The sequence below is a fragment of the Bos javanicus genome, chromosome 20, assembly GCF_032452875.1.
Source record: "Bos javanicus breed banteng chromosome 20, ARS-OSU_banteng_1.0, whole genome shotgun sequence".
Taxonomy (NCBI): Eukaryota; Metazoa; Chordata; class Mammalia; order Artiodactyla; family Bovidae; genus Bos; species Bos javanicus.
In genome coordinates this window covers 56005127-56028595 of record NC_083887.1, presented here as the reverse complement: position 1 = coordinate 56028595, position 23469 = coordinate 56005127, and the positions used below count along the sequence as shown (strand labels likewise).

The following is a 23469-nucleotide window of genomic DNA, read 5'->3' as shown; positions in this document are numbered from 1 at the left end:
GGTGGTCAGGACCAGAAGCATCTCTGCAGGAACCAGGTTCTCGAAAGGGAAACACAAGCCCTCAGCCTGCATGAATGACAACCTCTTTCCAAGTTACAGAAAGCAAGTGTCTAAGCAGAGCTATGCAGATTTACAAATATGCACTTTTTTTTTCCTGGAGCTAAGTGCACCAACAATCAGATATTGTTTTTTTCCTATATTCCCAGAGTAAAAATTAATGGAAACATCTGACTTTCCATCTTTGAGCCACAAGATGCCAAACCAGATTCTTGGAAGAGATCTAGAGAGTCAGTCACATGGTTTTCAGGCCTACAAACATTTTTTTTCCCACTCTAAACCAAGTCAGTTGGACAAACTGTATTTTACTTGATCTTTAAGCAAGACAAAGCTCCAGTGGTGTTCAGTCTCTGGAGTATATTCTGACTCTAAGAAACTCCATGGGCTTGTGTTTAATATCCATCTCAGAGATAGGTATTTTCAGGATGAAACAGCGAAATGTGGGAAGAGCACAGAGAATTTAAGAGCTTCCCAGCTCAATGCTGACTTTTTAATACAGCTGCACTGTTTTTATGGTAGTGAGTTCCAAGAATAACAGATGGACCCATTCTGAAGTTAACAAAAAAAAAAACAAATACATCTGATTTTTTAAAAATTATCTGCCATTTCTCACCAGCACCTCCCTCTTCCCTCTCATTTTTTGGATGACTGGGCAACCACCTTCCTCTTGAAAAGGGCCCTTCATCCACCACAGAGGCGGGGCTGTCCACCCCCGAGCACACATCACAAGCTCAGTACCAAACGCACTTTGGGGGTTAGCAGATTCAAGTCACCATCTAATTCTCCATCCTTGGACTCTGGAGCTAAGTCGACAACACTTCTTTCTTGGGATTAACGCAAACACACTACTATATATAACATAATCAACAAGGACCTACTGTATAGCACAGGGAACTCTGCTCAGTATTCCGTAATAACCTATATGGGAAAAGAATCTGAAAAAGGACAGACATGTGTACATGTAGAACTGAATTTGCTATGCATCTGAGACCAGCACAACATTGTAAATAACCTATGGTGGTGGTGGTTTAGTTGCTAAGTCATGTCTGACTCTTGCGACCCCATGGACTGTGGCCCACCAGGCTCCCCTGTCCATGAGATTCTCCAGGCAAGAATACTGGAGTGGGTTGCCATTTCCTTCTCCAGGGGATCTTCCTGACCCAGGTATCGAACCCGGGTCTCCTGCACTGCAGGCAGTTTCTTTCCCAACTGAGCTACGAGGGAAGCCCCAAAATAAACTATACTCCAATATAAAATAAAATTTAAAAAAACAAACATCAAAATAAAGCAGATCTTTCTGACAGTGTCTATTCCATAAGGAATACAAACCAGAATCTCTAACGCACTTTTATATTCAGGAGCAGCACAAAAAAGGTATCCAAGAGGAAAGTAGGTTAAAAACAAATTGCTTAGGAAGTTAGTGCTTACTGGGTACAGAGTTTCTGCTTAGGATGACGAAAAAGTTTTGGAAATAGTGGTAATGGTTGCACACATTATGAATGTAATCAATGCCACTGAATCATACACGCAACAACAGTTCAGAGAGTCAAATTTATATTTACCACAATAAACACACAGACACAAGAAAACCCAAGTTCCAGTTCAAAAGATCAATTGTAGACTTATCTATCCATTTTTCTTTCAACTCAAATTCAGACATTTACTGGGAGTCAGGCAGAGAAAGACAAAATCAAGAGCTATCATGGTCATGTGGAATCAAAAAAACAAATGATACAAATAAACTTATTTATGAAACAGACTCACAGATTTAGAGAAGGAACTTATGGCTACCAAAGGGGAGAAGGGAGGGATAAATTAGAAGCTTGGGATTAACACATACACATACCCTACTTTATATAAAATAGCCAACCTATAGCACATATATAGTATATGTATAGATAGTATATATTCAATATATATAGAAAATATTCAATATGCTGAATATTCAATATCTGTGATAACCTAGAAATCTGAAAAAGAATACTATTTATACATGTATAAATTACTTTGCTGTACATTTGAAACTAACACAGCATTGTAAATTAACTGTACTTCAACTTAAAAACTGGTGAAAATTTTTTTTAAAGATTTGGACATTTGTAGAAGAGATCATCGCAAATATTTTAGACACCCATCCAAAAAGCTGAAAACCCAAAAGGAATACAAATGTCACAGCTGTTAACACATACACATACCCACAACAGAATTCAAGATGCAACACAATTCAAGCCCAAAAGCCAGGGCTGTATATTCTTTGAGGGACACGCTTTGCCTTTCAACTGGACTGCAAAAAAAAAAAAAAAAAACCCATCTTTGTTCAACTTACTGTCATCAGAAAAATTCTATCTTTAAATCAAACACATTGATAAGCTAAAACACATGATTAAAATAGAGGGCAACCTACTCCAGTATCCTTGCCTAGAAAATTCCATGGACAGAGGAACCTGGTGGGCTACAATCCATGGGGTTACAAAGAGTCAGACATGACGGACTGAGCATGCACACATACAAACACACACTATTAAGCTCAAACAGAGGGGTCTCAGAGTCAGACATGACTGAGTGTGCACAAGGGTGCACACACACACACACACCACACTATTATGCTCAACCACAGAAAACTGCCAATATTCAACTCTTTCATCCTACAGAGATGGCAACTTCCTTTGGTTCAACCAAACCCACAGGTTAATCTGGCCGAAAGCACCTGCTGCAATACAAGGGCCACCAGAGACTTGAGAGGCTGAGATGAGGGGAAATACGTTTCTTTACTTTTAAGGGAAAAAAAAATGTTCCTCAAAAGCTTCCCCCAAATCAGTGCATTAATATCAGAACGCTTCTCTTTATGAAAAAGGAGGGAAAAGGTTGAGAAGGGGCTAGAATACACATTTTGTTTTTTAAAAATAATGTAAAAGCAAGGGATTCCTGTGCCGGCCACAGGAAGAAATCTGTCCTGTGGTCCCAGACTCCGGCTCTGAGAGTCACTGAAAGCATCTGAAAGACACTATTTCTTCATCATTAACGTCCCCAAAGCTCTTTTCCTCCATCTTCCTAAGTTGAGTTGTCTCCTTGCTGGTTCCAGAGCTGCCCAGGGGAATCCCAGATGGCCCCACCTGACGTGGGGATGCTGAGCCAACTGCAGCTCACCCATTCCCCAGGCACTGTCGGAGAAGGGGCTGGCGGGCAAGATCTCTTTACCCTGCAGCTGCCTTAGCCAACAGCTGGTTCTGCCTGCGAAGCCAGGAATGCCACTTCTGCAGCTGCTGACAAGGGTGGGCGTTTCTGGGATCCCGGGGGCCCGCGTGCGCAGGCAGCTTCCTTGCAGATCAAACTCTTAACTTGTTAAAAGATGGAGGCTCCATCACTTCCCTTCCAAAGGCTGATCTGACCTGTTCCATCAAGCTGAAATCACCGAGTGCTAACTGTCTGATTCCTCACAATCAGTGGAGCTTCAGGCTGACATTTGGACTGTGAGATGGGAGACTTGCTAGGGGGTCCCAGGGTCAAGTTTCCAGCCCTCCACAGGCTTGGGGGAGATTCCTCTGCTCCACGTAGAGGGCTCATACCGGGTGTGGCGAGGTCCCAAAGCTGCCACATCCACATGCCATTCAAGGGACACAAAAGGGCACCAATGGGGGCAAAGTGAAGGGGTGAAAAAAAGCAAAGAAAAGCAGCTGCATAGAGCAGAAATTGTATGAAAAATAACCAAAAAAAAAAAAATGCAAGGAAAAAAACCACTACACTAACTCATCATCAAATTTCACAAAATTAGGCCCACAGTGATGTCCACTGTTGGATGGCATCACCAACTCAATGGAGATGAGTTTAGGTAAACTCTGGGAGTTGGTGATAGACAGGGAGGCCTGGCGTGCTGCAGTCCATGGGGTCGCAAAGAGTCGGACTTGACTGAGCAACTGAAGTGAACTGAGGCCCAAAGCATTAATTCCAACAAGTCAAAGCGAAAGTCAAACCCGAAGAGGTTACAGATAGCATTAAACAGGAAATGTGATTATTAATAATGCGGGTGATGTTTCCTCTCTGACCTGAGGAAGTCTATCTGGGTGGGGTTGAGGGAGGTGGTACAACTTGAAAGTACCAGTCAGTCTAACGGTCATTGTGTCAATTAATAAGATGAGAAGAACAACATTTAAAACCCACTCTGTTCCGACGTGGTGCAAATAAGCGAAGGGGACAGAGGAGGGCATGGCAACCCACCCCAGTATTCTTGCCTGGAGAATTCCAGGGGCAGAGGAGCCTGGCGGGCTACAGTCCATGGGGTCTCAAAGAGGACTAACGCTTTCACAGAGGAGGGCGTTTACTTGTCGACTGGAATGACAAATTCCCCAGCCAGCAAAATATTTCAAAAAAACCCACAGAGGGACAAGGCAGACAAAACAGCCAACAGGATGGCTGCAGTTATAAGCTCTTGAAGTTGCCCGGGGCAAGTTAAAGAATTTTCCCTTAAAATCCAATCAGGTACACTGCTACCACTCTAAGCGATTTCAAAGCTTTCAAATTAGGCTCTTTTCAGGACAGATCATAAAATAGTTGACTCTCAAAGTGAAAAATCCAATCGAGAAGTTATCAGTCAATCCTACACTGTTTCAAAAGGATGCTTCCTGGATTGCCCAGCATGCCTGGTGAACGTTATGGAAAAGACACACATTTAGTGCCAGCTTCCATCCTACCCTCTTCACCAGAGTCGATCCTATAGCCAGATCCGCTCCCTACAGAACCTGGGAACCGTGGTGCTCTTTCCTACATCTCTGTCCAAGGCGTGCTGTGCAAACAGACAAGTCATCGCTCACTGGAACACGTGCTGACCTGCCCACGTGCTTCCTCCTCCCGAGGCCACAACTATGCATTTTTTCAACACAGTGTGTTCGCATGTCGCTCGCACATTTCTTTTTCCATCTGCAAATACTTCTCGGTGAGTATAACATAAGTTATGAGTCAACTGGGAACGCTTTGGTCCTCTGTATTCCCGGGACCAACCTACAGTAGTTTAAGCTTTGGCCTGGGATGGAATTTTAGATTAATATAAAAGTTATCTCCCTGGGGGGAAAAAATACAGAACAGCTGAGCACATGTGCAAAATCTTAAAAGACTGACTGAAAGAAGAAACAAGGCCCTTCAGGGCTCTTACCAAAGCAACATAGTATTATCTCCGACCTACCCCATAGCCCCGCCCCATTTCAGGATTTTAGTTACTTGCGGCTCTGCTTGGTTTCCAACACAAAAACAGGATTTTGAAAACTGCTCTTTAATCCACCTGAGCATTACTTCACTGCAGTCAGCACAATCCCAGGCCACACTTCAGGTGAAGTAACTGCTGGAATTAGGGGGTGCACACAGGGAAAAGGGGCTTCCCTGGGGACTCAGAGGCTGAAGAATTTGCCTGCAACACAGGAGACCCCGCGTTTGATCCCTGGGTTGGGAGGATCCCCTGGAGAAGGAAACAGCAACTCATTCCAGTATTCTTGCCAGGAAAATCCCATGGACAGAGGAGCCTGGTAGGCTATACTCCATGGGGTCACAAAGGGTCAGACAGGACCGAGTGATATATATACACACACACACATACACACACACACACACACAGGCTCAGGCAGTAATGCAAGCCATGGGAGTGGTTGTCAATAAAAATGAAGCGTCACTCAGTCACCCACCACTCACCTGCCATTCGGCCCAGGTTCTAACAGGCCACAAATCAGTACCAGTCCATGACCCAGAGGTTGGAAACCCTTGATGTAGGAGGAAAGAGCACGTCCCACTCCTCACTGGAGAAGCGAAGACCCTAAGGCAGTTTGCCACAATGTTTCATAAATCCACTCAAAATGTGGACCACGGACCAGCGGCACCTCCACCACCAGGAAGCTGGTGAGAAATGCAGACTCTCAGCATCACCAACCCGCACCCCCTCGGACCCGCCAACCAGAATCTGCATCAGAAACAAGACCCCCGGGTGATTCCTGTATGTAAGGTTTGAGAGGCACTGCTGCTGCGTCTGTTGCTACTGCTAAGTCGCTTCAGTCGTGTCTGACTCTGTGCGACCCCATAGACAGCAGCCCACCAGGCTCCCTCATCCCTGGGATTCTCCAGGCAAGAACACTGGAGTGGGTTGCCATTTCCTTCTCCAATGCATAAAAGTGAAAAGTGAAGTTGCTCAGTCATGTCCGACTCTTCGCAACCCCATGGACTGCAGCCTACAAGGCTCCTCCATCCATGGGATTCTCCAGACACTGATCTAAACCAAAGGGAGACTCAGCTAACAGTCTGAAAACTGTTCATGGATTCTGAGAGGTCATATTTTGGTAGCATAAAAATTTTACTGAAATTGTTAATAAAGATACAGAAAATGAGATAGCTTTCACCTATTACCATTTGATCTCAAACACTGATATCTTTTTAATTTAAAATTTATTTAAATTTTGTCAGGGGATGGAATTCCAGATTGCGTTAAGAGGCTGAATGAAAAAAGAAAACGGGCCCTTCAGGGCTCTCACCAAAGACAATACAAACTCCTCTGTACCCCATGGCCCTGTGGTCCCATTTTAGGGACCCATTTGTGATAAGATGTACACACTCACATAAAATCTGCTATTGTAATCTTTTTTTTTGAATTTTTATAATAGAAGGATTTATTTAGTTGCACATTGCCTTTTAATCTCACATAGAGACTTGACTTAGAAATAATCCGCTCTTCCACACACATTTCATGAGATAATTTTGTTCAGCCTCTTCTCACGCATTAAGACCTCAGTGTTTCTGTCATCACCAGATCCCCTTGCTGAATCACCTAACAGGTTTCTAGAATTCATCATCATCACTTTGGTTAAAGATGTTGACGGTACAGCACTTTAAAAAACCTGCATATGATTCTGTCCCTATAAAAATATTTCCCAACCACAAGCAGTCATTCTCCTGATATAGCATGGCTGATGTCTTTCATCCGTCCTGTGGCTTATCCGTGATGCGATCCCTAACCACACTGCCCTTGTGTTGTTGTTTAGTCGCTAAGTCACATCTGACTCTTTTGCGACCCCATGGACTGTAGCCCGCCAGGCTCCTCTGTCTATGGGTTCTCCAGGCAAGAGTACTGGAGTGGGTTGCCATGCCCTCCTCCAGGGGATCCTCCCGACTCAGATGCAGGCGGATTCTTAACCACTGAGCCACCAGGGAAGCAAACTGCTTTTAATTACCTTTAAAAGACTTGTTTACAACATGCCAACACTTAAAATTGTGAGGGTCTAATCCCAAGAATAATTGCCAAACCTTCTAACATTCTCTATCATTCTTTCTCTTTTAGCCAGGTGACCTTTGGGTTAATTGCTCAGCCATGTCCAGCTCTTTGCAACCCCATGGACTAGCCTGCCAGGCTCCTCTGTCCATAGGATTCTCCAGGCAAGAATACTGGAGTGAGTTGCCATTTCCTTCTCTCGGGGGAGTCTTCCCAACCCAGGGATCGAACCTGGGTCCTCTTTCATTGCAGGCCGATTCTTTACTGTCTGAGCCACCAGAGAAGCCCTAGGCAACCTTTCAGTTCAGTTCAGTCGCTCAGTCATGTCCGACTCTGCGACCCCATGAATCACAGCATGCCAGGCCTCCCTGTCCATCACCAACTCCCAGAGTCTACCCAAACTCATGTGCATTGAGTCGGTGATGCCATTCAGCCATCTCATCCTCTGTCGTCCCCTTCTCCTCCTGCCCCCAATCCCTCCCAGCATCAGGGTCTTTTCCAATGAGTCAACTCTTCACGTGAGGTGGCCAAAGTATTGGAGTTTCAGCCTCAGCATCAGTCCTTCCGATGAACACCCAGAACTGGTCTCCTTTAGGATGGACTGGTTGGATCTCCTTGCAGTCCAAGGGACTCTCAAGAGTCGTCTCCAACAACACAGTTCAAAAGCATCAATTCTTCGGCGCTCAGCCCTCTTCACAGTCCAACTCTCACATCCATACATGACCACTGGAAAAACCATAGCCTTGACTAGACGGATCTTTGTTGGCAAAGTAATGTCTCTGCTTTTGAATATGCTATCTAGATTGGTCATAACTTTCCTTCCAAGGAGTAAGCGTCTTTTAATTTCATGGCTGCAATCACCATCTGCAGTGATTTTGGAGCCCCTAAAAATAAAGTCTGACACTGTTTCTACTGTTTCCCCATGTATTTCCCATGAAGTGATGGGACCAGATGCCATGATCTTCGTTTTCTGAATGTTGAGCTTTAAGCCAACTTTTTCACTCTCCTCTTTCACTTTCATCAAGAGGCTTTTTAGGTCCTCTTCACTTTCTGCCATAAGGGTTACCTTTGAAAGCACTTAAAAACCAGCACTAAGTTAATACAAGGCTGAATAATGTCTTTTCTAAATGATACTTTATTTCTCAAAGTAAAGAGGGCACCTCACAAAAGCTCTTTGTAAAGGATTTGGGTGTCAAATTCTTTGTAATCACTTTTAAGTGTACCTTTCAGTGGCAGTAAGTACATTCACATCGTGACCAACACCATGGTTCATCTTCAGAACATTTTCATTTTCTGAAACCAGAACTCTGGACCCATAAAATAACTCCCCATCCTCCCTTTCCCTCTGAAACACCAATATCTTAATAATAACATAACCAGATTGGTCTGAAATTGGCCGTACTGCAAAAGTTACCACATGTTTGACCAGGACAAGGCCGTGCTCTCCGTATCTGACCTGATTCTCTGTTCAGATAAACAGTGGGTGTGTCCAGCCTGGGCACCAGGACCAGGTAAAGATCTTCTAATCCTTGGTGGTTATGCCTGTTATGTTCTGCTGTGAAACTGTGCTGTCAGGGTAGGAAGAAGTAGGTCAGAAGAAAAAGAAACGAGCAGTCTTTCGGCCACTGCCAGCTCTCGAGCCACGTCGGATCCACGTCTTTCCAACCTGTCTCACTTTCCTCATATTTCAAACCATTTCCTACATGGGTCACCAAGTTAATTACAGTTGTTATACTTGGGAATGACAGAGCAGGCAACGTAAGACCAAGGATTTGATGACCGATTGAAGATTCCCAGGTTGGGAGTCGCTTTCATGTTTAAGTATATACTTTTCTGGTTTAGTTCTTTCTGAAACCCACGGTCCATAAATATAAGTCAAGAAGGAACAAAACTGCTGGCTTGACCATCCCTTTCAACGCTGAGGGCTACCCATCAACCAGCTGGCAACAGTGTCACACGTCCCCAACTGCTGACCACATGACATAGGCAGGAAGCTTAGAGGCTGTTAGAAATGCTGTGCGAGAAGCCTCTGCTGAGCAAAGTGTAGTTCAACAGGAATAAAGAGCATCTTTGGAATATTGAGGATGCTACGTTAAATCAAACAAGCCAGTAACAAAAAAGGACAAAAACTATATGATTGCACTCATATAAGAATTGAAAAGAATCAAAATCATAGAGATAAAGAGTAGAAAGGTGGTTACCAAGGACGGGGGAATTATACGTTTGTCGGATACACTGTCTCAGTAGATTATCACAAGATGGAAAAAGTTCAAGAGACCTACTGCCCAACAACGGGAATGCACTTTACAGCTACTGAACGGTACACTTCAACGTGGTTAGTTGAAACCACGGGAAACAAATGGGAGTTTTGACATTATGTGCTTTGCATCACAATTTTTTTAAGAGGAAAAAGGTGGCAGGGAATAAAGTATCTTTAGGATTAAAAGTAAGTTGGAAAAAAAAGAATTTCAGTAAGCTCCGTCAGGTCAGATACACTGCTTAAATGTTATTTTGTCTTTTTACATCATCTTGAGAAGTATGTACAAGGACTGAAAGGAGCTGAGTTCTCATCTGGGGAAAGGGAGAAGGCAAGACACAAAAATGCTGGCCAGGTCACTTGGTCCTTAGTTTATAGATCACAGCACCCTACCTGAGAACGTGATGAGAAAGAGCCCAGACTGTGCAGCGGTGGCTGTAAGACAGGTGGTCTCTTCAGCCCCCTCTCCCTGCACCCACCACCCCTACTCTGTATCTGCATATCACACCTGTATTGTCACCACCAGATAAATCCTGAAGAACATTCAAGATGCTCAGATGAAAAAGGAACTGAGAAACTGTGAAACAGGCCAGAAACATCACTGCTTATCAAGCCAAGAAATGAGGAGTGTACGACCAAGAGGCTCATCTCTGCTCAAGGTCTCGATAGCCAAGTGGCCCATCAGCCGCATACTACACAACCCTAACCTTGAAGCGTCTGTTCTCAAAGCAACTCGCAAACAAATTCAGAACCTATGAATTTTAAATACTGGCACACAACTTCCTTTCGTTTCTTTGTCTTAAATTTTAATGTGTCTCTGAAGGAGGGACCCACATATAACATTAAAATTGGTTTCCTTCGGGATTAACAGATACAAACTACTATATTTAAAATAAACAATAAAAAAAAATAAATAAACAATAAGCACATACTGTATAAGACATGGAACTGTATTCAATACCTGCTAATAATCTATAAGGGAAAAGAATTTGAAATATATATATGTATGTATTCACATATAACCGAATCACTTTGCTGTATACCTGAAACACAACATTGTAAATTAACTATATATGTGTCTGTGTGTGCGCTCAGTCATTCAGTCATGTCTGATTCTTTATGACCCCATGGACTGTCGCCCACCAGGCTCCTCTGTCCATGGGATTTCCCAGACAAGAAAACCGGAACAAGTTGCCATTTCCTCCTCCAGGGGATATTCCTGACCCAGGGATCCAACTCGCATCTCTTGTGTCTCCTGCATTGGTAGGCCCATTCTTTACCACTGAACCACCTGGACTTCATTTTTTTTTTTTTATTGTAAATTGGTTTCCTTATAAAATGGAGAAGCTAGGCTCCTTTTCAACTGTCCAAATACAATCAATGGGCCAGTTGGTAGATTCAAGAATTCATTCTCAGTCATTTTCACTTGTTTTACACTGAAGAATGGGCACCCTGGAGCAGTGGTTCCTACAGACAGAGGAGCTTCTTCAGTTGCTTCACAAGGAGGATAAGGAGGCTCAGGAGACGTGGTTTGCTCCATCCTGTCTTTATAGGGACCAGGTCACCGCTACAGTCTCACTGGCAGACCAGTACTCCCAACACGAGGCAAGTTTACAAACTTGAAGGGAAGGTCGCCGTGAAACCAATTACCACCCTATACTTCTGCTTCGTCCTGATCCCCAGGAAGGAAACCAGCCACGTGCAGTGTTCCTCTGTCCTGTCCTGGTTGGAACACTTTGCGTTCCATTTGGGAGAATTTTTTTTACTGTGTCTCTCACACACTCGAGGTGTGCATCACACATTCCTTTTAGGATTCTGTTTCATCACTGAGAAAAGATGCCTAGGGCATGATGGGTGGGGAGCGGGGAATGAACACACGTGCCCTCACTCAGGGCCCCCCGAGGAAGCGAACACAGCTGGTACGAAGCTGCAGGCTCTCTGCTCACCTGACCATAGTCCGTCTGGAACACCACAACGCCCTCCGCGCAGGAGTTTACGGTACTGGGGAAATGCTGGCCGTTTTCTCTCAGCCAGACCCGTGTTCCCTGTAAATAAAACAGACAGAATATAACTATGTGTTGGAACTGCACTTTGTGGCAAAACACCACCCACAAAATTACTATACTTAACTAAATTCCTTAAAAATCACTTTTTGAAAAGCATATGTCTTTCTCAAATAAGCAAGGAATGAATCTTCAAAGAAAGCATCACCCACAGCCTTGTGTGTTAGTTGACCAGTCGTGTCCGACTCTGCAACCCTATGGGCTGTAGCCCTCTAGGCTCCTCTGTCCACGGGATATTCCAGGCAAGGATACTGGAGTGGGTTGACATTTCCTTCTCCAGGGGATCTTCCCGACACAGGGACTGAAGCCAGGTCTCCTGCATTGCCAGTGGATTCTTTACCATCTGAGCCACCAGGGAAGCCCACATATACCCACAGCCTTATGTATGTACAAGTGGGACTGAGAGCCCCACCAGACAGAGGACGAAAAGAAAGGACGGAGAAAATTGTACTAAAATGCAACTGATTTCTGTGGATTATTTCGTTTCATTCACACACACCCTTTGAGGCAAGCATCATTACCCACTGTATAGATGGAGAAGTGGAGATCCAGAGGTAGCCTGCCCAGCGTCTCATATGAAGAAACTACAAGTTTAATCAGGTCACCACACTGCTTCGCCCCAAGTTCAGAACACTACAGGACGTTCAGGCTCCAACTTCCCGAGTCCAAGCCCCAAGCACTGGCCCACTTGGAGGGCACTGACTTCCTCCTTGTATAAAGTCCATTGACCTCTCCAAGAGAGAGATTCCGTTTTATAATAAGTATTGCAACCCAGTCCCACCGGTATGAATTTTGGCAGGATTCCACCAGATAACAAATGCACCCCAAAGTTTGGAATTACAGCCCAACTTTCAGATCCTACTGTTTTAACCTAGGGCAAAATGTTTTGGCATCGATTTTATTTCTCTTTTTTTACTTCCCCATTGGATAAATGAAATGACAATCAAAATACTTGGCTTTCCAATGCTGAATTTCCTCTTTCTTTGATTTCCCAACATGAAAACCATTTGTTTTCAAGGACAAGTGATAAAAATGTTTGCAGAAATTACTGGGTGTTCACTGGTCATTCAAATTATAAACAGTTACCTTTATGGCAATTCTTATACATGGTGATAGGAATGTAAATTGGTGCAGCCACTATGCAAACAGTATGAAGTTTCCTTAAAAAACTAAAGTGGAACTACCACATAATCCAATAATTCCACTCCTGAGTATATATCCATAAAAGAAAAAAATATTAGTTCCAAAACATGCACCTCAGTGTTCACAGCAGCGCTATTTACAATAGCCAAGACAGGAAAGCAACCCAAGTGCCCATCAGACAACTGGATAAAGAAGATGTGATGTATAGATACATGAAAATTACTTGGTCATAAAAAATAATGAAATACTGCCATTTGCAGCAATGTGGATGGATCTAGATTAATTGCTGCTGCTGCTGCTAAGTCGCTTCAGTCGTGTCCGACTCTGTGCGACCCCATAGACGGCAGGCTCCCCCGTCCCTGGGATTCTCCAGGCAAGAACACTGGAGTGGGTTGCCATTTCCTTCTCCAACGCATGAAAGTGAAAAGTGAAAGTGAAGTCGCTCAGTCGTGTCCGACTCTTAGCGACCCCATGGACTGCAGCTCACCAGGCTCCTCTGTCCAGGGGATTTTCCAGGCAAGAGTACTGGAGTGGGGTGCCATTGCCTTCTCCAATGCATGAAAGTGAAAAGTGAAAGTGAAGTCGCTCAGTCGTGTCCGACTCTTAGCAACCCCATGGACTACAGCTCACCAGGCTCCTCTGTCCAGGGGATTTTCCAGGCAAGAGTACTGGAGTGGGGTGCCATTATGTTTAGTGAGATAAGTCAGACAGAGAAAGACAAATACTGTATGATATCACTTATATATGGAGTCTAAAAAAATAATACAAACAAACGTATATGCAAAATAGAAACAGACTCACAGGCATGGGAAACAGACTAGTGGTTACCAAAGGGAAAAAGGAGGGAAGAGGGACATATTAGGGGTGTGGGATTAACAAACACAAATTACTATACATAAAACAGATAAGCAAAAAGGATATACTCTATAGCATAGGGAATTATATCCATATCATGCATCATACCCATTAATCCACAATGGCATATAATCTGCAAAAATACTGAACTACTAAGCTGCACACCTGAAACTAACGCAGTAATCTACATCAACTATACTTCAATTAAAAACTACTTAAAATGTTTCCAGTAGTCATGTATGGATGTGAGAGTTGGACTGTGAAGAGGGCTGAGTGCCGAAGAATTGATGCTTTTGAACTGTGGTGTTGGAGAAGACTCTTGAGAGTCCCGTGGACTGCCAGGAGATCCAACCAGTCCATCCTAAAGGAAATCAGTCCTGAATATTCACTGGAAGGACTGATGTTGAAGCTGAAACTCCAATACTTTGGTCACCTGATGCAAAGAGCTGACTCACTGGAAAAGACTCTGATGCTGGGAAAGATTGACGGCAGGGGGAGAAGGGGACGACAGAGGATGAGATGGTTGGATGGCATCACTGACTCAATGGACATGAGTTTGGGTAAACTCTGGGAGTTGGTGATGAACAGGGAGGCCTGGTGTGCCACAGTCCATAGGGTCACAAAGAGTCAGACACGACTGAGCAACTAAACTGAACTAATTCAAAAAAAAAGAATTACTTTTATGACAATGTATACCCAATGTGCTGCACTTTATTATTCATATTATTTCTACTCCGCTCAATTTCATCAACTCCAACAAAAATGAAACAGTGGAAACACACCAAAATTATCATTTGATACAAGAATAGCACTTAAAGCTCCTTTTACTAGAATTTTCAACCTCATTTCATTGATCTGCTTATTGTTTTAATTTGAGATGTTAAATGAAATAGTCAAATATATTGGTTATACATTTAACTTCTCATGTAAGGGACTACTACTGATCTCAACACAGAGAGAGATAGAAGGGGATAAACAATGTCGAAGTGAACTAAGTATACTCAGCACTTTATGCTGCTTTAAATTATATTATTACTAGCATAAACAGTAGCTTCCAGTAATAGGGTGTCCCAGTCATGTGCTAAGAGCCTCAATAACACTGATACTAACTTAACCTTTGGTAAGATAGGAATCCTTGCCCTGAAACTCAAGTTCAGAGCTTAAGTCCTTATCTAAAGTCACAAGCTAGTGACCAAACCAGGTCTCAAATCTTCTCAAATTCTTATTCCATACTCTTTTCACACATCACACTATTTGTCTCCTTAAAGTAATTCATGAATAAATAAAATGCACTAGTAGGTCAGAAAACAACTAAAACATCCAGAAAGAAGGACACAACTGCTGGGCAGTCCTGATTTCTTCATTAGCAAATGGCTGTTTTCCAAGAAGAACATTTACTGCAGGCATCTCTAAGACTGCTCTTTTAAATGCCATTTCACACCAAAACGGCAGTATTTGTAATGTTCTAGATAGAGACTTCCAAGTGTCTTAACTACTTTTTCAGCCTTTTTAAAATTCACAGGTCAAGACACTGCAACACTGAAAGCTTTCAAATACCTACATGTAAAGAATCCACCTGCCAATGCAGGAGACTTGGCAGACTCTGCTTCAATCCCTGGGTTGGGAAGATCCCCTGGAGTAGGAAATGGCAACCCACTCCACTATTCTTGCCTGGAAAATCCCATGGACAGAGGAGCCTGGTAGGCTACAGTCCATGGGATCACAAAGAGTCAGACACGACTGAGCACGCAAACACACACTCAAATGGAAACTTTCAAGGTCATAACACAAGAGCTTTTACTCATTAGGTAAAACCATAAATAATCACAGTGGACCTCCATCCCAGAATCCTGAGTCCAAAGCTTTCTGTTTGCTATGACTACCACCTGTACTGCTTTGATCAAAAAGGATTTCATGTCTGTTTCCCAAGTCTCAAAATTGTCTATCTGTATGAATTAAGATTCTGTTATGAAACATTACTTAATTAATATAAATTGTCACCGGGATTAATATAAACCTCCCGACTCCCAGAGGCGACACAGTGTGCCGTTTCTTTCACTTGAGTTTTGCTGTAGCTCTTTTCGAACCTTCTCATTTGAAAGTATTACCAAGCCCTTTGTTGACACAGTCCTGCCTACACGAAAAACACAGTTCAACTTCCTTAGTCCAAAGGTCTTTCTCAACAGGTGTGAAGAGCTGCTGATAAACAAATCTTACAAAATCCAGCCCTGATTTTCAACCCAGAGCCCCCTGACCAGTTTTCCTGAACAGTATCTTCCCCAGATAGGAAGGGAAATGCATTCAAAACACCCGCTTTGTTCTCTGAAAAAGTTTAAACAGGCAATTTTCATAGAATCAGACTTGCAAAGTAAAACTGGTGCAATGGATATTTTTTACATAGGTTGTTCTGGGTGGTTTCTCTCAGCCCTCAAACTTTCTGCTTCCATTCGATTTGAAAAGAACACGTACACCCTGGTCCAGAAAAGAGGCCACCCACAGGCATTTGAAAACGAAGTCACAGACAGACATTTACCAGAACATCCAAGTTTGAGTGGAGAAGAAAAATGCACCCAACCATATGCAAACCATTATATTCTGTCATTGTTAAACAGGCTGATAATTTAATGTACAACGCAGGCATATGGAGAAAACTCCTAGCATATGGGAGTAAAATATGCTGGAGTAAAAATATGCCTTTAAAAGCAGGTGGAACAAGTTGTATCACAAAATAACACGTTTTATTAAAACTCTGGACGTTTTCATCTTCATCTGAGACAGGTATGTGTTAAATTCAACTTCTAAAAAACTTTTCTGCACACAATCACCATTAAAAGTTTTACAAGATAAAGCACTTGGCCAGAAATTCCCATCTCTTTGAACTTGAGGGCAATCTTGTAAGATAAGGAGACAAGTAATACCATTTCTTTAAAAATTAGGTTCACAGAGATTGCATTTTTCCATTGCCAAGGAATGACTTCCTGGCTGTACTAGAAGACCGACCACACCAAGTGGTTGGTGACAATGTGGAAAAACTGGTGGTGATATAAACTGGTATACCCACCTTGGAAAACGGTTTGGCAGTTTCTTAAAAATCAGAATATAATCTTGCCATATGTCCCAACAATTCAACTCCCAGAAATCTACCTACTCAAAGTTTTTCAAAAGCCTTGTAAGCTAATATTCACAGCAGCATTATTCATAATAGCTGAATTCTAGAAATCACTTGTCAACAGAAGAAAAATGCACAACCTAAAGTTGCAAGTTAGGTTTTCTTTGGGGACCTTACGGAGGATTACTGCCAGGGCGCCAGCCTCTCAGCTGAGTTAACAGTTCCAAACAAGCAAGGGAGGAGCCAGGATATACTGGAGGTTCTGCTGGGGGGGAAAGAAAAAGTGTGGTCCAACACCAAGAGATTACCGCTGATCACAAAACCCAGCATCTCAAGTTAACAATTACAGTGTTTTTCTATGTATGGGAAGACGCAAGAGTCTGGGCTCACTGAATTTATTCCCCAGATATGCGTCTTAACCATCTAGGGCCAGGATGCTATTTTTCTCCATTCTGAATCCCCTCAAGGTACACTGTTGAGGGTGGCTACAGTGGCTGATGGTGGGAACCCTCATTTTTTTTTTTTTTTTTACGGGAAAGGCAGGCAATACTTTTTTTTTTGTCCATACATGTCCATCAACTGGTATAGAAATAAAATGTGATGAATCTATACAATGAAAGGCTCAACAATAAAAAAAAAAAATCACAGAATCACCAAAAAGGAGAAACTCAAAAATATTATGCTAAGTAAAAGAAGCTACACATAAATAAGTATATATCATGGAATTCCATATATACAAAATTTCTGGAAGAGGCAAATTCATAGACGCAGAAACTAGATGATGCCCAAGGCTAGGTGTCGGGGCAGGGAGACACACTAACTGCATGTGGAAGAAGGAACCTGGGTGGGGAGGCAACGGAATCATTCTAAAACTGAACTGTGCTGATGGCGGCATGACTGTCTAAATGCAACAACTGTCTAAATGCCCTCAACTCCATTCAACTGTAAATCTACAATGGGTGGATTTTCCTGTATGTAATTATACATGGTCACTAGAAACCATTTAAAAAATTTAAATCCCAGCCTATATACTTCTCAGTGTTACAGGAATATTCTTAACCATTCCATAATGGGACAAACCCAATCATGTCTCTATAATTGAACAATGGTGATGTCAAGAAACACACACACGGGAATAATGATTATGTGTGCGTGCGTGCATACCTAGTCGCTTCAGTCGTGTCCGATTCTTTACGACTGCATGGACCATGGCCTGCCAGGCTCCTCTGTCCATGGGATTCTTCTCCAGCTGTGTTAAAACTCTGAAGACTGATCTGTGTTGGGCTCATTAAGTCCCCGCTCTCTATTAACATATAACACCACCCTTATGGCAGAAAGTGAAGAGGAACTAAAGAGCCTCTTGATGAAAGTGAAAGAGGAGAGTGAAAAAGTTGGCTTAAAGCTCAACATTCAGAAAAAGAAGATCATGGCATCTGGTCCCATCACTTCATGGGAAATACATGGGGAAACAGTAGAAACAGTGTCAGACTTTATTTTTGGGGGCTCCAAAATCACTGCAGATGGTGACTGCAGCCATGAAATTAAAAGACACGTACTCCTTGGAAGGAAAGTTATGACCAATCTAGACGGCATATTCAAAAGCAGAGACATTACTTTGCCAACAAAGGTCCGTCTAGTCAAGGCTATGGTTTTTCCAGTGGTCATGGATGGATGTGAGAGTTGGACTCTGAAGAAAGCTGAGCACCGAAGAATTGATGCTTTTGAACTGTGGTGTTGGAGAAGACTCTTGAGAGTCCCTTGGACTGCAAAGAGATCCAACCAGTCCATTTTAAAGGAGATTAGCCCTGGGTGTTCTTTGGAAGGACTGATGCTAACGCTGAAACTCCAGTACTTTGGCCACCTCATGCAAAGAGTTGACTCATTGGAAAAGACTGATGCTGGGAGGGATTGAGGGCAGGAGGAAAAGGGGACAGAGGATGAGATGGCTGGATGGCATCACCGACTCGACGGACGTGAGTCTGAGTGAACTCCGGGAGCTGATGATGGACAGGGAGGCCTAGCGTGCTGCAATTCATGGGGTCGCAAAGAGTCGGACAAGACTTAGCGACTGAACTGAACTGAGGAGGGGCTCAAAGACACAAGGCTACCAGAAGACGTGTCCAAGCTCATCTCCAGATAAGACTCTGTTAGAGAACATGTTGTTGTTTTCTAGTCACTAAGTTGTGTCCGACTCTTTTGTGACCCCATGAACTGTAGCCCACCAGGCTCCTCTGTCTATGGGATTTCCCAGGCAAGAATATTGGAGTGGGGTGCCACTGCCTTCTCCAGGGGATCTTCCTGACCCAGGGCTCCAACCCGTATCTCCTATATCAGCATATGGATTCTTTACCACTGAGCCACCAGGGAAGCCTGTGGTAGAGAGTATCTCTGCTCCAATTATCAGCCTCCCTCCCTGGAAGATAATCACAAATGCCCAGCCAGCTGTGTGTGACCTGCATTAACTCCTTGGGCAAGAAGTTGTACCTGGCATCTTCCTGCTAACATGGAAACACAACGTAGCTTTGCAGAGCCTAAAATACTTACCTTCTGGCCCTTCTGCACAAAAGTTGACTGATCCCCATTTAAGAAGCTAAAAATCACTATCATAGATTCCAACCTGTTGCTGCCCCATTAAAAAAATTTTTTTTCTCTTTTAACTACTACATTTCTCTTCTGCTTTCAAGAATGATTTTCATCCCTGAACTTTGAAAAAAATTAAGTTTAAAAATAAGGTAGGAAAACAACCCTAAAAAGGGATAATGATGATAGACTTTAAATACCATACTGTGTGGCATGTTCTAATTACAGATTCACAGAAAAGAGGACATTCTTTAGTCAAACACACAACTCAGTCTCAGACCCACAACACGGCACCGCACCTATTTTCTCCCATAACTGCCTACTCAGCCCATGTTGAGTGCCACGGTTCAGGAGTCCTAACAAGCTACATGATAAAGCCAGTTTGTTTCTGGAATGTGATCTGCCTTTCCTTTTTTTTTTTTAAAAAAAAAAAAAGAAAGAAAATCTAATAACATTGTAATGGATAAATTAATATGGCTGCTTTTAAAAAAATGTATCTTGAGGAAAGCACTCAATCTTGAGATAGAGGAAATTAACCAACAACGTTTCCCTGCCTACCTATCTACCTACCTATCTACTTAGCTGCACTGGGTCTTAGCTGCAGCACACGGGATCTTTGATCTTCTAGCTGGGGCATGCAGGATTTTTAGTTACAGCATGTGGAATCTAGTTCTCTAATTAGGGATTGAACCCAGTCCCCCTACATTGGGAGTGTGGAGTCTTAGCCACTAGCCCAGGGAAGTACCTAATATGGCTATTTAAATCTGGAGTATTTTCAACAGCCAAAAGAAAGTTCTTCTTTTTAGCCTGCAATAACTTGGATTTGAAGATGTCTAATATAACAAGTAGGCTGGTGGTTCAGTGGAAGATTCGACCCGTGGGCCAGGAAGAGCCCCTGGAGAAGAAAATGGCAACCCACTCCAGTATTCTTGCCTGAGAAATGCCACGGACAGAGAAGCCTGGAAGGCTACACCACAGGGTCACAGGAGTCAGGCACAACTTAGAAACTAAACACCAACAAATGTGGCAGGCTGGGACATAGGAGATCCTTGTTCTTGAAGATACTGAATTCCAGAAAGGAGATGTGGGAGATCATAGTACAAGAATTCAAACAGCATTTTTAAAACTGAAATATAATTGACATGTAACACATTAGTTCCAGGTATACAGCATAATGATTTAATATTACTATCTAAGGAGAAGTAATCAAGACAATAAATCTAGTTAACATCCATTACCACACATGTTTTTTTTTTCTTATGACAACTTTTAAGATCTACTCTCTTAGCAACTTTCAAATAATCATTCGGTATTATCAAGCATAGCCACCATGCCGTCCATTAGATCTGCAGGGCTTATTTAACAACCGGAAGTCTGTAGCATTTGAAGCTGTTCATTCAATTCCTCCACCCCTCCCTCTGGCAATCACTCATCTGTTTTCTGTACGAGTTCAGGGGGGTGGTTCTGATGGGGAGGGTCCACATATAAGTGAGATCTCTCCTCGTTTATAGTTATCTTTGTTGTTGAAGTAGGAATACCTTTTCATCAACTGAACAGATCTTTTTTTTCCCTAATCCTTATTACTTAAATCTGTCTCAAAGGACACACAGCGTTTATAACATACAAAGTTCTAACACAGGGTCCTCCACCTCATCAGTACTGACATTTTGGGTGAGGGAATTATTTGTCGTGGGGGAGGGGACTGTCCTAGTTGAGAACCACTGGTCTAGAGTGAACGGAAAGTTCAGAGCCACAGCCAAAGCAAAGGAGCTTTCAAACCCCATTAACCGAAAGCAGACTCCACTGTCTCAATTCTAGGAATTTCCACAACCTCCTGAAGTCGGATCAGCCCAGACATGACCTACCTGGGGCAGATCTAATTTCCGGTGACCTTGGCTCGGTTCTTACAGAAGGAAGGGGTTGGGTGCGGGGAGGGAGTGCTGCAGAATGTGATTCAAAACATCTGACGACAGAAGGAGCGAGGTCTCCGTAGCAGCCGGCTGGATGGCAGTACTAGGGGGCCTCTCTCCTTTTCCTCTTTTCTGTCCACTCAGCCGTTTGGGGGTTTTCTTACAGGTACTTTTCATGTTTCCTGGAGAAGGGAATGGCAGCCCACTCCAGTATTCTTGCCTGGAGAATCCCATGGAGAGAGGAGCCTGGCGGGCTTCAGTCCATCCGGTCACAAAGAGTTGGACACAACTGTGTGGCTAACACACTTTCATGTTTAGATCTAACAACGTTTTTATGCAGACAATTGGAACCCACACAGACAAAAGCCCGCTCAAAACCTGTGCTCTTTCACCTCGGGGGAGATTTCAACCCTAAGTGCTTGCAAACCTCAGTGCAAAACTTATCAACAGGTCTGGAAATGGTGAAGGTGAGAACGAAGTACAGCGTCATCACGTGTCCAAAGTGAGCATGAAAAATGCGGTGCGAACAAGAGCGGCGGGGACAAAAGGGGCCCTGCTGGCTGGAGATGGACTCAGGAGACTCAGAAATGAAAGGAAAAGGGGCAACCCAAGACGTCTCTCCTGCAGAGACAGCCGCACCTCGGGAGGGGACCCGGGAAAAGTGAAGCAGCTTCGTGGCACTGACCCCAACGTCCCGGCCGCCATGGGTGATCTGCAGGTCCACCTGCCACGGAGCAGGGAGAGCAGAGCACGGGGCCACCAAGGTGAGTGGTCCCCGGACTCACTTCCTGCAGGTGACCGCAGGGCTTCAGACCTAAGGCTGGCACCCTCTTCGGCACTATTGCATCAGAGTCCGAAAAGCAGATGGTTTCAGGCTCAGTTCTCAAAGAATGCAGAATTCAGCTAGCACGGGGCCAGCACCGACTGCTGAGGACAGAAAAGGAATGTGCTGTGAGCATATCGCCCGGGATGTCAGAAATACGTGGTATGAAGATCCCCAGTGTGTCCCACGTCACCGGGGCTGTGGAGGAGCAGTGGTATTTGCTTTCTATAATAAGCAACGCCAAGGACAACTGTTCTACACCCTTCAGAGCTGAGGCCACCATTAAATTCCAAGGGAAAATGTGTGGCTGACACTTGTTCAGGACTCACAGACATAACCCCTCCCATACAACCACTCCCAAAGGCTACGTGACAAGCGCTGCGTAACTCCCCAGACTGGCCTATAGAAGCCCTTGAAGGCACTGCTCTTTTAATAAGGGATGTATTCCAGCTATCTGTAGCTGTAATGTGTTTGCGGCTATTAGTTATGTCATCTTGGTCATCATAAACATCATTTCCTGGAAATATGAGCCTCAGTATCTTTTACAGCACTATTCCCACAGCAAGATATGTCATGTCCCGAACACCTGACCATAAACACACCTAAACACCGTACGGCTGTAAAACGAGGCTGCCTACATTCAATAAAGTTCACCATCTGTCCCATGCCTCTCCACAGTTCCCAGTGAGAAGGGCCACGTGGCATGCATTTCCCGCTGTCCGCCCGAAAGGTCAGACTGTCACCACCATGAGCCACTGCTTTCACGGGGACAATGACATGTAAAGTACATGAGCAGTAGGAGGTGGAAAGTGAAAAGAAAAAAGAAAACGGTGAAAGATTTTGCCAACAATAAACTAATCTTTGTTCAATGTTCCTCAGGTAAAGATGCAAAGACTCATCGGTGTCCCCCACTCATAATCAAAACCAAAGCAAACTATGCTAAATGGCAAGACACCTGACTTATGAAATTGTAATTCTTTTTGTTGTTGTTCGGTCACTATGCTGCGTCCTATTCTTTGGGACCCCACGGATTGCAGCACGCCATGCTTCCTTGTCCTTCACCATCTCCTGGAGCTTGCTCAAACTCATGTCCATTGAGTCGGTGATGCCATCCAACCATCTCATCCTCTGTCGCCCCCTTCTCCCCACTGCCTTCAATCTTTCCCAGCATCAGGGTCTTTTCCAATGAGGCGATTCTTCGCATCTGGTGGCCAAAGGATTGAAGCTTCCACTCCAGTATCAGTCCTTCCGATGAATACTCAGGGTTGGTTTCTTTAATGAGTTTATTCCCAATTCTGGGCTTCCAAACTTGCCAACTGATTCCATCCTGGTTTTATATTTTGATTTTCCCTACCTTCTTCTCAACTCCTCCTAACAACTTTTCAGTTACTCTACTGAACTACAGTGACTAGAAGTAATCCCAGAAAGAGTA

At 43.6% G+C, this 23469-nt stretch overlaps 1 protein-coding gene across 1 annotated transcript in view; it reads right to left on the bottom strand.

Annotated features, from left to right (window-relative positions):
* The window catches only part of MYO10 (myosin X), a 259863-nt gene that overhangs the window by 191417 nt on the left and 44977 nt on the right, over window positions 1-23469 (bottom strand). Inside the window, exon 2 of the mRNA XM_061393844.1 lies at window positions 11501-11599. Within this exon, the coding sequence (XP_061249828.1) occupies window positions 11501-11599 (99 nt within the window). The remainder of the gene's footprint in view (window positions 1-11500; window positions 11600-23469) is intronic.